We start from the raw sequence: 14,740 nt of genomic DNA on the forward strand, positions 1-14,740 counted from the left end.
GGTCTGTCATGTGAGGAGAGACTAAGTGGGTTAGGATTATATTCACTGGAGTTTAGAAGAGTGAGAGGGGATCTCAGAGAAACTTATAAAATTCTAAGGTTAGACAGGGTAGATTCAGAAAGAATGTTCCCGATGGTGGGGGGAGTCAAGAACTAGGAGGCCATAGTTTGAGGATAAGGGGTAAACCTTTTAGGACAGTGGTTAGCACGGCGGCCTCACAGCGCCAGGGACCCGGGTTCGATTCCCGGATTGGGTCACTGTCGGTGTGGAGTCTGCACGTTCTCCCCGTGTCTGCGTGGGTTTCCTCCGGGTGCTCCGGTTTCCTCCCACAGTCGAAAGATGTGCGGGTTTGGTGGATTGGCCATGCTAAATTGCCCCTTAGTGTCAGGGGGACGAGCTAGGGTAAATGCATAGGGCTACGGGATTAGGGCCTGGGTGGGATTGTGGTTGGTGCAGACTCGATGGGCCAAATGGCCTCCTTCTGCACTGTAGGGATTCTAATTGAGGAGAGGATAAATTTCTTCACCCAGAGGGTGGTGAATGTGTGGAATTCACTCCCACAGAAAGTAGTTGAGGCCAAAACGCTGTGTGATTTCAAGAAGAAATTAGATATAGCTCTTGGGGCTAAAGGGATCGAGGGATATGGGGGGGCGGGATCAGGATATTGAATTCGATGATCAGCCATGATCAAAATGAATGGCGGAGCAGGCTCGAAGGGCCGAATGGCCTCCTCCTGCTTCTAGTTTCTATGTTTCTATCTCCACACAGACAGTGACCCAAACCGGGAATCGAACCCGGGTCCCTGGCGCTATGAGGCAGCTAAGCACTGTTCTAAAAAGTTTACCCCTTATCCTCAAATTATGACCCCCTAGTTCTGGATTCCCCCAAAATCAGGAACATTCTTTCTGAATCTACCCTGTCAGAATTTTATAAGTTTCCACGAATAACTCAACAGTTGGACTGTGCCAATCCAGGAGAGATACTGAGACCGGCAACATTCAGCTGGGAAGAATGAGGATGTGTTCAAGGTGCCCAGTCAGTGTTTCCTACGATTAACTCAAAACTTCACAAGCTTAGCCCCTTCTGAAAGGATTCTCTGACGAGTCGCTAAGGGAGGAGCTCTCGGCAGGAGTCCGGCGAATCTCAGGATGATTCAATCGCTTCGTGATCCAAAATATGCAAACTCGCGTCCAGAGAAATTCAGAACATCAGCCGAGCTGGAGGAGGAGCTTCCGTGAACAAACTCTCAGCAGCGAGTTCCCCCTCACAGCTCACACTCCGTGTTAAAATTAATCATTGCCTCCACAGCGAGAGAGTCACAGACACTTACCATTGCCCTGGGGACCGGATTCCTGACGTCCAATCAGCCGAGTGTAACTAGCGTACACTGGAATGTAGAGAATAACAAGAACAAAGTCAAACACATTCCTTCCGACCAATCCTCCAGCCCATAGAATCCCGACATTCGGCCCATCGAGGCTGCACCCACCACAATCCCACCCAGGCCCCATCCCCATAACCCCATGCATTTACCCTAGCTAGTCCCCCTGACACTAAGGGACAATTTAGCACGGCCAATCCACCTAACCCGCACATCTTTGGAGTGTGGGAGGAAACCGGAGCACCCGGAGGAAACCCACGCAGACACGGGGAGAATGTGCAGACTCCGCACAGGCAGTGACCCAAGCCGGGAATTGAACCCGGGTCCCTGGCGCTGTGAGGCAGCAGCGCTGACCACTATGTCCGTAAAACTTTCTCTCACCCGTTCGCCCTCTCGGCCCCATCTCTCCACATTCGAGTGTGATCCTCGCTCCCCTGGCTGAAGGTTTCTATTGATTCATGGAACGTGCTGGCTGGGCTGACATTTCTCACCCATCCCCAGCTGCCCCTTGAACTGAGAGTCTCGCTCGACCGTTTCAGAGGGCAGTTGAGAGTCAACCACATTGCTGTGGCTCTGGAGTCACTATGTAGGCCAGACCGGGTAAGGACGGCAGATTTCCTTCCCTGAAGGGACATCAGTGAACCAGATGGGTTTTTCCGACAATGGTTTCATGGTCATCAGTAGATTCTTAATTCCAGATATTTTATTTAATTCACATTTTACCATCTGCGGTGGTGGGATTCGAACCTGGGTCTTTGGATTGCGAGTCCAGGGACAATACTACTACACCAGGCTTGATCGAAGTGTGGCACGGAGGTCGGATGTGGCCTGTAAAAGCCCCTCGACCCCTGACCCCTCAACCCAAAGCCCCAGGTCAAACAATGGAAGATTCTTCTTGGAGCTGCTCCTCCAATCACGGGCCAATTCCCAACAGCTTTTGCTTCCAATAGGTGGATGAGGGAGCCTATCAGCAGCTAACGAGGCTGGCTCACACGGGTTCATTATTTACTCGCGGTTAATTGGTTGCTATGACGTTGCTCTACGCTTGCACAGCGATTCGCTCTCTCTCGTTCCTGGAAACATTTCTTTGAAGTTCAGCTTAATTTTTGTTCCAAACCCGACCTTTCCAGAATTTTGCCTCTCCAGCTGGTAAAATTCACCAAAGCAGCACAGAGTGAGAAGGTGAGAGACAAACCTGGGCCGCAACCACGTCCTCCGCCTCCCCCTGCCACATTAACCCCTCCATCCCCCCCCCAAAACACACTCGACTGCCACCTCCCCTTCCACCCCCACTCCCACCTTCCTCTTCCCCCCAGCCCCCCACCCAACCTCCATTCCACCCAACACTAACCGCCTTTACCAATCTGTTCTGGGACAGGAAACCAGAGCGCGAGGAACCAATACAGATTTCCCACAAACCGCACCCAGTCTAACTCTCCGACTCTTACCGGCATTGCAATATATCTCGTCGCTTTTGTCAAAACATCGGCTGGTCCCGTCGCACAGGAGGTTACGGGAGACGCAGCAGCCGTCCGCGCACTGGAACTCGCTCACTGAACACGGCCTCGAACAATCTGTCGAGACAGAAAAGGGGCGAGCGAATGAGTGAATGCAGTAACAACGTCCAGCTCGCTGCCATCCTAGCGACCGACTGAACCCAACCAGGCCAACATTAACCTGCGCTGATAGAGCGTGTCTAACAGTGAATGGCGGCAGTGGCTGGCACTGCTGCCTCACAGCGCCAGGGACCCAGGTTCGATTCCCGGCTTGGGGTCACTGTCTGTGTGGAGTCTGCACGTTCTCCCCGTGTCTGCGTGGGTTTCCTCCGGGTGCTCCGGTTTCCTCCCACAGTCCGAAAGACGTGCTGGTTAGGGTGCATTGGCCATACTAAATGTGTGGGTTACGGGGATAGTGCGAGGGTTAGGTGTGGGTAAATGTTTATTTAATCATCTCACAAGTAGGCTTACGTTAACACTGCAATGAAGTCACTGGAAATTCCCTAGTCGCCACACTCCGGCGCCAGTTTGGGTACACGGAGGGAGAATTTAACACGGCCAATGCACCCTAACCAGCACATCTTTCGGACTGTGGGAGGAAACCGGAGCACCCGGAGGAAACCCATGCAGACACGGGAAGAACGTGCGGACTACGCACAGACGGACACACAGCATAGTGGTTAGCGCTGCTGCCTCTCAGGGCCAGGGACCCAGGTTCGATTCCAGCCTTGGGTCACTGTCTGTGCGGAATCTGCACGTTCTTCCCGTGTCTGCGTGGGTTTCCGCCGGGTGCTCCGGTTTCCTCCCACAATCTGAAAGACGTGCTGGTTAGGGTGCATTGGCCGTGCTAAATCCTCCCTCAGTGTACCCAAACAGGCGCCGGAGTGTGGCGACTAGGGAATTTTCACAGTAACTTCATTGCAGTGTTAAAGTAAGCATACTTGTGACTCTAATAAATAAACTTTAAACACATCCCGAGGTATGAGGAGAGATTACAGAGGGAGGGAGGGACATAGAGATAATAAAAACCAGCTGGGGAGCTCTGGATAGCGAGTGGGTCGATCCAGTTACGTCACAGGGAGAGATCAGCTTTGAGAAACCTGCACTGACCCCAAACGCCGCTAAACCAGCGGCCAAAATATAGAAGGGGGTGAATTTTCCCATTCCACCCACCACAGGAATCGGAGCGGCGGACCATGGGCAGGATTTTCCAGATTCGGGGCTGGAAAAATCCCACCCTCGGTTAGCGATTCTGTTTTGAAACCACTTTGCAACACCGCACACGCAGAATAAATAGCATTAAGTTGCAAACACTGGCAAGAGAGCTCACCTTTCAAACTCTGTGTACTCCTGAGCGACACCGGGACCGCATTGACTGATGGAGGAAAGACAGAGAATTAATTTTCAGGTTAATATGGTTCCGATATATTATTTAACAATCTCTCTCACACACACACTCTGCACGCATTAATCTATAGACATTACTGTCACACTTTGTAAACTGCCGTGTTAATATTCCTGTGCCAAATGCCACAAATACAGTTGCTGGATTTGGTCACGATCGAAGCAGTTTTTCTTCATGTCTCTTTCCCCAAGCTTTAACAATGAATAAATAATCTCACGTTAAAATCGCCCGCCATCACTTATTGTGGAATAATTAAACCGCAAAACAAAACACCTCGCTCACAACCCCCGGGCACCCCAACACGCTTCCCAGCCAGAGGTATTATTTTCGTTTGAAATGCAGTCACTGTGGTAATGAACGAAACGGAGCAGCTAATTTGCGCACAGCAAGATCCCACACACCGTGCCGCGGTAAATCCGTTTCCGTGGTAAGTATCGGTCAGGGCGCCGGAGAGAATTCAGAGGCTGCTGCACGACATCTTGGTGTAGATTTTTGTTCAAATCTCCGGAACCGTAGAATCCCAACAGTGCAGGGAGGCCATTCGGCCCATCGGGTTTGCATCGACTCTCCAACAGTGGGCCTTTTTTTGAGAGCGGCACAGTGGTTAGCACTGCTGCCTCACAGCGCCAGGGACCCTGGGTTCGATTCCCGGCTTGGGTCGCTGTCTGTGCAGAGTCTGCACGTTCTCCCCGTGTCTGCGTGGGTTTCCTCCGGGTGCTCCGGTTTCCTCCCACAGCCGAAAAAACATGCTGGTTAGGGTGCACTGACCGTGCTAAATTCTCCCTCAGTGTAACCCGACCAGGCGCCAGAGTGTGGCGACTAGGGGATTTTCACAGTAACTTCATTGCAGTGTTAATGTAAGCCTACTTATGACATGAACAAACATTTACCAGACCTAACCCTCTCACTATTCCTGTAACTCACACATTTGGCATGGCCAATCCACCCTAACCAGCATGTCTTTCGGACTTTGGGAGGAAACCGGAGCACCCGGAGGAAACCCACACAGACACGGGGAGAACATTTCAATTTGCATTCCCTGTTCAGTGAGCGATAGGATCCGTCATTTCTGAAGCATGCACTTTTCACAAACTGCAATCCATCCAGCCCAATAAATATCCGTGCAGTTTGCTCGAGGGCAGTGCGGTGGCAAGCACTGCTGCCTCACAGCGCCAGGGTCCCGGGTTCGATTCCCGGCTTGGGTCACTGTCTGTGTGGAGTCTGCACGTTCTCCCCGTGTCTGCGTGGGTTTCCTCCGGGTGCTCCGGTTTCCTCCCACAGTCTGAAAGACATACTGGTTAGGTGGATTGACCATGCTAAATTGCCCCTTAGTGTCAGGGGGAGTAGCTAGGTTATGGGGGAAGGGCCTGGGTGGGATTGTTGTCAGTGCAGGCTCGATGGGCCGAATGGCCTCCTCCTGCACTGTAGGGATTCTATGATTATTTTTATTAGCAAACTCTTGGTGTGAAGCATAGTTGTCACATTGCCAGCACTATAATCCGGCAAATAAGGCGGTCGCCACATCAGAGGTAGCCAACACTCACTTGAGCTCCCAGCTTTCAAGTCCGAGTTCAAGTCTTACTCCAGAGACTTGAGCCCACAGACCAGGGCGACGGGGAGAGTGGGAAGACGGGGGAGGGAGTGCCAGTGTAACGAGTGCTGGTTTCGGAATGGGAAGTGAAACCAAGGCCATCTGATCCTGAGAGTGGGTGTAAAATAACTCTCAGCCCCGTGATGTGATTGCAGTAGAGAAGATGCGGGGGAGATTCACCAGGATGCGGCCTGGAGTGTTCCAGATATGAAGAGAGGCTGCTTCGGCTGGGGTTGTTTTCCGTACAGCAGAGGGGCGGACCTGATAGAGGTGTACAAAATTATGAGGGACATAGATAGGGTGGATAGGTAAAGACTTTTCCCCCTGAGTGGAGGAGTCAATAACCAGGGGGCAGGGGGCGGAGAACCCTATGGTGCAGGAGGAGACCATTCGGCCCATTGAGTCTGCACCAGCTCTCTGATAGAGCATTTTACCCAGGCCTTCCTAACGCCACGGATTTACTCCGCTTATCCCCCTAATCTACACATCTCGGGACACTAAGGGGCAATTTAGCGTGGCCAATCCACTTAACCCGTGGGAGGAAACCCACGCAGACAGTCACCCAAGGCCAGAATCGAAGCCGGATCCTTGGCGCTGAGGCGCAGAAGTGCCAACCACTGGGCCATATAGATTGAAGGCAAGGGGCGGGAGGTGGAGAGGGGATTCGAGGGGTAACTCTCTCACCCAGAGGGTGGTGGGAATCTGGAACTCGCTGCCTGAAGGGGTGGTCGAGGTGGGGACCCTCAACATGTAAGAAGCATTTAAAGGAGACGCTGAAATGTCAGTGTACAAGGCTACAGACCACGTGCTGGAAAATGGAATTGGAATAGATATGACCAGCACAGAGGTTTACAGCATGGAAACAGGCCCTTCGGCCCAACCTGTCCATGCTGCCCAGTCTTTAACCACTAAGCTAGTCCCAATTGCCTGCATTTGGCCCATATCCCTCTATACCCATCTTACCCATGTAACTGTCTAAATGCTTTTTAAAAGATAAAATTGTACCCGCCTCTACTACTGCCTCTGGTAGCTTGTTCCAGACACTCACCACCCTCTGTGTGAAAAAATTGCCCCTCTGGACCCTTTTGTATCTCTCCCCTCTCACCTTAAACCTATACCCTCTAGTTTTAGACTCCCCTACCTTTGGGAAAAGATATTGACTATCTAGCTGATCTGTGCCCCTCATTATTTTATAGACCTCTATAAGATCACCCCTCAGCCTCCTACGCTCCTGAGAAAAAAGTCCCAGTCTATCCAGCCTCTCCTTATAACTCAAACCATCAAGTCCCGGTAGCATCCTTGTAAATCTTTTCTGCACTCTTTCTAGTTTAATAATATCCTGTCTATAATAGGGTGACCAGAGCTGTACACAGTATTCCAAGTGTGGCCTTACCAATGTCTTGTACAACTTCAACAAGACGTCCCAACTCCTGTACTCAATGTTGACTTGATGGGCCGAAGGGCCTCTTTCTCTGCTGGAAAACCCTCGCGACTCGATAACCAGTCAAGATAATCAAATCACCAGTCGAACAAGTGGCAAGACGGAACTCCCAGAGCCACTGGGAGAATCGCTCGCCTGGTTAAAGGGGAAACTCAATCCTACGGATTTTAATTTCTGGCATTTTCCAGCTCGCACTCACCTGCGACTCTATCGCAAACTTTCAAGCAGTCCTCTTTACTCACGAAGTTGTTCCCATTTCCCAGACAGCCCCCGTAAGTGAACTCTTCGCACGTCTTGCGGGAAGCGTCATAATTCCACCTCGGAAACGCAGCGCGGCACGGACCAGTCAGCGCAGGACTTGAACAATCCACTGAAAATTTAATTTGCAACAAGTTACTTCCGGCCACGATTCGCTCTCGGTAACAGCGTGAATTTCACTGAGATAGCAAAGCTTAGAATTCGGAAAAAAATTGTAAAGAAGCTCCTTGCACGGCGTGTCCCCGAGGTGTGCGTAACTGATAGTCCCCAAGGTGCTGTGCTGGTGGCCACTAGCACATAGCGATGGCCAAATGTTGGTCACATACACGGAACACCGTTCTGGAGGATACACTATAGAATCCCAGTGCAGAAGGAGGCCATTCGGCCCATCAAGTCTACAAAGGACTCTCCGAAAGAGCATCTTACCCAGGCCTTCCCCCCTTTCCCTGTAACCTTGTATATCATAGAAATCATAGAAACCCTACAGTGCAGAAAGAGGCCATTCGGCCCATCGAGTCTGCACCGACCACAATCCCACCCAGGCCCTATCCCCATATCCCCACATATTTACCCGCTAATCCCTCTAACCTACGCATCCCGGGACACTAAGGGGCAATTTAGCATGGCCAATTAACCTAACCTACATATATTTGGACTGCGGGAGGAAACCCACGGGGAGAACGTGCAGACTCCGCACAGACAGTGACCCAAGGCTGGAATCAAACCCTGGCGCAGCGAGGTGGCAGTGCTAACCACTGTGCCACCACGAGGGTGAAGTTCTTCCCCCTCATGTTGGGTCAGAGCGATTCGTCTCTCTCTCTAATCGACCCAAGCCACCACCTTAAACCATCTTAAAAAATCACCTCAACCTGGTTCTCATGAACAACTCCAAGAATCGTGCTGAATCCCACCCCCCACTCACACCTCAGAGACAGGACTCCAATCCTCAAACGGCTAAACAGGGTAGATGCAGGGAGGATGTTCCCGATGGTGGGGGAGTCCAGAACCAGGGGTCACAGTTTGAGGATTCGGAGTAGACCATTTAGGACGGAGGTGAGGAGACATTTCTTCACCCGGTGAGCCTGTGGGATTCATTACCACAGGAAGTAGTTGATGCCAAAACATTGAATGTATTCAAGAGGCGGCTGGATCTAGCACTTGGGGGCGAATGGGATCAAAGGTTATGGGGAGAAAGCAGGATTAGGCTATTGAGTTGGATGATCAGCCATGATCGTGATGAATGGTGTAGCAGGCTTGAAGGGCCGAATGGCCTCCTCCTATTTTTCTATAACACCCATTTTACCAAGTAACCCCAGCAAAGAATTGTCCCGACAATGCGAGTGGAGAGAGGGTTAATCACAGGTTAAAGAGGTTGACCTCACATTGCCTGCAACTGTAAAGACTTGATTACCTGTTAAGACTCACATTCCAACCATTCTCTTGTAATTGAGTTTGTGTCTATCTATGCCGTGTTTGTGAACCCAACTCTCCACTCACCTGATGAAGGAGCGGCGCTCCGAAAGCTCGTGCTACCAAATAAACCTGTTGGACTTTAACCTGGTGTTGTGAGACTACTTACTGTGTCTCCATCTCAGCATCTGTCAAAGTGCCTCTCACTTTCTCGAAAAAGCGTATAATTCCTATCATTACGCTTCATGTTGTTTTAAGCTAATTTAACCATCGCCCGTTTCCCAAGTTAGTTACTTTCCTGGGCGTGGTCGCTGTCCTCGTGTTATTTCCAGAAATACAGTCTGTAATTTTTCCAAATCTTGAAAAAACTCATGCCCAAAACACAAACCCATCGTGGTGTCTGTACAGCCACGACCCAACACCGCACTGCTCAAATATCACCCTCCCCGCTTATTTCAGCACGCCCCCCCCGCCCCCCCCCGCACTCCCTCCAAAGCAGAGAATACATCCTGAAAGATCCGGGGAGGTGTGGGGGTCTAAACTGAATCGCCCTTTCAAAGAGCTAAGGGCGGCACGGTAGCACAGTGGTTAGCACTGCTGCTTCACAGCTCCAGGGTCCCGGGTTCGATTCCCGGCTCGGGTCACTGTCGGTGTGGAGTTTGCACATTCTCCTCGTGTCTGCGTGGGTTTCCTCCGGGTGCTCCGGTTTCCTCCCACAGTCCAAAGATGTGCGGGTTTAGGTTGATTGGCCAGGTTAAAAATTGCCCCTTAGAGTCCTGGGATGCGTAGGTTAGAGGGATTAGCAGGTAAATATGTGGGGTGGGATTGTGGTCGGTGCAGACTCGATGGGCCGAATGGCCTCCTTCTGCACTGTAGGGTTTCTATGATAAACACGATGGGCTGAAGAGCCTCCTCCTGTGCTGTAGCTTCCTACCACCCACAGTAATGGAACCAAAGCAAGTTTGGAAATGCGATTGTTGCGTTCACTACTACTCGACGATTGTAAAGTCCACCTACCAGGGGGGAGATTCTTGACGGGCTGTGCGGAGACGGAAACTGGCATCAAGAGGGGGGTTCCACACGGAAGCAAACATCATTCCCACACCACGGAGCTCTGCTTACTGTGCAACAGTAAGACGTCTCACAACACCAGGTTAAAGTCCAACAGGTTTATTTGGCAGCACGAGCTTTCGGAGCGCTGCTCCTTCATCAGGTGAGTGGGGAGTTGTGTTCACAAACAGGGCATATACAGACACAAACTCAATTTACAAAATAATGATTGGAATGCGAGTCTTTACAGGTAATCAAGTCTTAAAGGTACAGACAATGTGAGTGGAGAGATGGCCAAGTTCCACACATGAGGACGGCCTCAGCCGGGACCTTGGGTTCATGTCACACTATCTGTAACCCCCACGACTTGACTGGACTTGCAAAATCTCACTAACTGTTCTGTCTGGAGACAATACACATCTCTTTAACCTGTGCTTAACCCTCTCTCCACTCACATTGCAGACCAACAAGGGCTGCCTAGGGGCGGCACAGTGGTTAGCACTGCTGCCTCACAGCGCCAGGGACCCCAGTTCGATTCCCGGCTTGGGTCACTGTCCGTGTGGATTCCGCACATTCTCCCCATGGGTTTCCTCCTACACCCCAAAGATGTGCGGGTTATGTGGATCGGCTGTGCTAAATTCTCCCTCAAGTGTCCAAAGATGTGCAGGTTAGATGGGGGAATCAGGGTAAATATGTGGGGTTACGGGGATAGGATGGGCCGAATGGCCTCCTTCTGTACTGCAGGGATTCTATGATTCTAATCCCATTTTCCAGCTTCTGATCTGTAGCCCTGTAGGTTCCAGTGCTTCAACTGCACATCCAGATCACCAACAACCTGTCCTGGTCCCTCCACCCGACACTATAGTTAAGAAAGCCCCACCAACGCCTCTACTTTCTCAGGAGGCTAAGGACATTCAGCATGTCAGCTACGACTCTCACCAACTTTTACAGATGCACCATAGAAAGCATTCTTTCTGGTTGTATCACAGCTTGGTATGGCTCCTGCTCTGCCCAAGACCGCAAGGAACTACAAAGGGTCGTGAATGTAGCCCAATCCATCACGCAAACCAGCCTCCCATCCATTGACTCTGTCTACACTTCCCGCTGTCTCGGAAAAGCAGCCGGCATAATTAAGGACCCCACGCACCCCGGGCATTCTCTCTTCCACCTTCTTCCGTCGGGAAAAAGGTACAAAAGTCTGAGGTCACGTACCAACCGACTCAAGAACAGCTTCTTCCCTGCTGCTGTCAGACTTTTGAATGGACCTACCTCGCATTAAGTTGATCTTTCTCTACACCCTAGCTGTGACTGTAACACTACATTCTGCACTCTCTCCTTTCCTTCTCTCTGAACGGTAAGCCTAGTCTGTATAGCGCGCAAGAAACAATACTTTTCACTGTATAATACATGTGACAATAATAAATCAAACATTTCCCTTTTGTATAAATGTGGCGAGGGTGTCTGCCTTTAGCACCCTCTCAGGCAAGAGAATCATAGAATCCTACAGTGCGGAAGGATTTGGCCCATTGAATCTGCACCAACCACAATCCCACCCCAGGTCCTATCCCCACAACCCCGCACATTTATCCCACTAACCTACACATCCCAGGACACTATGGGCAATTTAGCATGACCAATCCACCCTAACCAGCACGTCTTTGGACTGTGGGAGGAAACCGGAGCACCCGGAGGAAACCCACGCAGACACGGGGAGAACGCGCAAACTCCACACAGACAGTGACCCGAGGCCGGAATTGAACCCGGGTCCTGGCAGTGCTAACCCACTGTGCCCTGACTCCCCTCACCCTCTTGTTAAAAACACGCCTCTAATCTCTTCCCAGCTCTACAGATGCTGCCTTTGCAGGGGACCACCTCAAACTTTTCAACCTGTGCGGTTCCCTTAACTCCGCAGCAGGTCTCACTATTGGATGAACTGGGGCTGAATGACCCCCAGTGCCCCCTACCCCCTCCCGGGGGTATCCATCTCACTGTGTGTCACCCATACCTCACCCAGTAACATTCTCACCACCCGAGTCAGAGGAAACCGCAGCAGAGAATGCAAACTGTCATTCTTGTATACACAGCGGGAGCCCCAGGTCAGCCCCTTGGGGCATTTCATGATATTGAACTGGAGAGAGAGCGAGAGAGAGAGAGAGAGAGAGAGAGAGAGAGTGCAGAAGTGATTTATAGAATGGAATCAATGAATCCCTACAATGCAGAAGGAGGCCATTCAGCCCATCGGGTCTGCACCGACCACAATCCCACCCAGGCCCCATTTCCGTAACCCCACATATTTATCCTAAATCTCAGGACACTAAGGGGCACTAAGCACCCTTAACCTGCACATCTTTGGAATGTGGGAGGAAACCAGAGCACCTGGAAGAAACCCGGGGAGAACGTGCAGACTCCGCACAGACAGAATTGAACCCGGGTCCCTGGCGCTGTGAGGCAGCAGCGCTAACCACTGTGCTACCCGCTTACACGGATGTTGCCAGGATTCAAGGGACTGAGTTATCGGGAGAGCTTGGGGACAGGCTAGGACTTATTCTCTTTGGAGCGTAGGAGACTGAGGGGTGATCTTATAGAGGTGTATAAGATCATGAGGGACATGGATAGAGTGAATGCACTCAACCTTTTTCCCAGGGTTGGAGAATTGAGAACTGGAGGGCAGAGGTTTAAGAGGGGAAAGAATTAGTGGGAACCTGAAAAGCAACTTTTTTTTTTAAAACACAGACGATGGTATGTCTGTGGAATGAGCTGCCGGAGGAAGTGGTTGAGGGAGAGACATTGACAACATTTAAAAGGCATTTGGACAGATACACGGATAGGAAAGGTCAAGAGGGATATGGGCCAAATGGGGTTAGATTAGATGGGCGTTTTGGATGGCATGGACCAGTTTGGGCCGAAGGGCCTGTCTCCATGCTGTAGATTCTATGAATGGTCCCGTGTATATAACACAGACACACGAGGTTACCAACTCAATGACTCAATCCATTACAACTGAACAAGCCATTGGTGGGGCCACATTTGGAGCACCACATATACAAAGAACAAACAAAGAACAGTACAGCACAGGAACAGGCCCTTCGGCCCTCCAAGCCCGTGCCGCTCCCTGGTCCAAACTAGACCATTCTTTCGTATCCCTCCATTCCCACTCCGTTCATGTGGCTATCTAGATAAGTCTTAAACATTCCCAGTGTGTCCGCCTCCGCCACCTTGCCTGGCAGCGCATTCCAGGCCCCCACCACCCTCTGTGTAAAATATGTCCTTCTGATATCTGTGTTAAACACCCCCGCCCCCCCCCCCACCTTGAACCTATGACCCCTCGTGAACGTCACCACCGACCCGGGGAAAAGCTTCCCACCGTTCACCCTATCTATGCCTTTCATAATTTTATACACCTCTATTAAGTCTCCCCTCATCCTCCGTCTTTCCAGGGAGAACAACCCCAGTTTACCCAATCTCTCCTCATAACTAAGCCCCTCCATACCAGGCAACATCCTGGTAAACCTCCTCTGCACTCTCTCCAAAGCCTCCACGTCCTTCTGGTAGTGTGGCGACCAGAACTGGACGCAGTATTCCAAATGCGGCCGAACCAACGTTCTATACATCTGCAACATCAGACCCCAACTTTTATACTCTATGCCCCGTCCTATAAAGGCAAGCATGCCATATGCCTTCTTCACTACCTTCTCCACATATAATTCTGGTCACCCTGTTATAGGAAGGATGTTATTAAACTGGGAAGGGGGGCGGAGGGGAATGTTATCGGGACTGGAAGGATTGAATTATAAAGGAGAGGCTGGGACTTTTTTCTCTGGAGTGCAGAGGGGGGGAATGAGGGGTGACTTTATAGAGGTCTATAAAATCATGAGGGGTATAGATAAGGTGAATAGCCAAGGTCTTTTCCCCAGGGTAGGGGGAGTCCAAAACGAGAGGGCATAGGTTAAAGGGGAAAGGGACCCGAGGGGCAATTTTTTCTCCCACACACAGAGGGTGGTGCGGGTATGGAATGAGCTGGCAGAGGAGGTGGTAGAGGAGGGTACAATGACAGCATTTAAAGGACATTTGGACAGGTCTATAAAATCATGAAGGGTATAGATAGGGTGAACAGTGGGAAGCTTTTTCCCAGGTCGGAGGTGACGATCACGAGGGGTCACGGGCTCAAGCTGAGAGGGGCGAAGTATAACTCAGACATCAGAGGGACGTTTTTTTACACAGAGGGTGGTGGGGGCCTGGAATGCGCTGCCAAGTAGGGTGGTGGAGGCAGGCACGCTGACATCGTTTAAGACTTACCTGGATAGTCACATGAGCAGCCTGGGAATGGAGGGATACAAACGATTGGTCTAGTTGGACCAAGGAGTGGCACAGGCTTGGAGGGCCGAAGGGCCTGTTTCCTGTGCTGTACTGTTCTTTGTTCTTTGTTCTACACGGATGGGAAAGGTTTAGAGGGATACGGGCCAAACACAGGCAAATGGAACTAGTCCAGTTCAGGAAACTTGGTCAGCATGGAAGAGTTGGGCCGAATGGCCTGTTTCCCTGCTGTACATCTCTATAATTCTATGACTCATTAAATTACATTTTCACATCTTGTTACAAGCGGGATTTGAACTGCCAATCCACTTCAGAAAGAATACAAAGATCTCGGAAGAGGGCGCAGGAAAGAACGGTTCTGGGGATGAGGGAGGCTCTGGTGAAATTAACGGAA

The 14,740-nt window shown here is 50.9% G+C and overlaps 1 protein-coding gene across 2 annotated transcripts in view; it reads right to left on the bottom strand.

Moving 5' to 3' along the window:
* The window catches only part of LOC144511468 (actinia tenebrosa protease inhibitors-like), a 43,894-nt gene that overhangs the window by 13,060 nt on the left and 16,094 nt on the right, over positions 1 to 14,740 (bottom strand). For both annotated transcript variants that reach the window (XM_078241855.1, XM_078241854.1), the window contains exons 2-5: positions 7,514 to 7,684; positions 4,208 to 4,252; positions 2,830 to 2,955; positions 1,331 to 1,387 (exon numbers count right to left, since the gene is read on the bottom strand). In XM_078241855.1, the coding sequence (XP_078097981.1) occupies positions 1,331 to 1,387; positions 2,830 to 2,955; positions 4,208 to 4,252; positions 7,514 to 7,684 (399 nt within the window). The remainder of the gene's footprint in view (positions 1 to 1,330; positions 1,388 to 2,829; positions 2,956 to 4,207; positions 4,253 to 7,513; positions 7,685 to 14,740) is intronic.

Source organism: Mustelus asterias, chromosome 24 (assembly GCF_964213995.1).
Source record: "Mustelus asterias chromosome 24, sMusAst1.hap1.1, whole genome shotgun sequence".
NCBI classification, from domain to species: domain Eukaryota; kingdom Metazoa; phylum Chordata; class Chondrichthyes; order Carcharhiniformes; family Triakidae; genus Mustelus; species Mustelus asterias.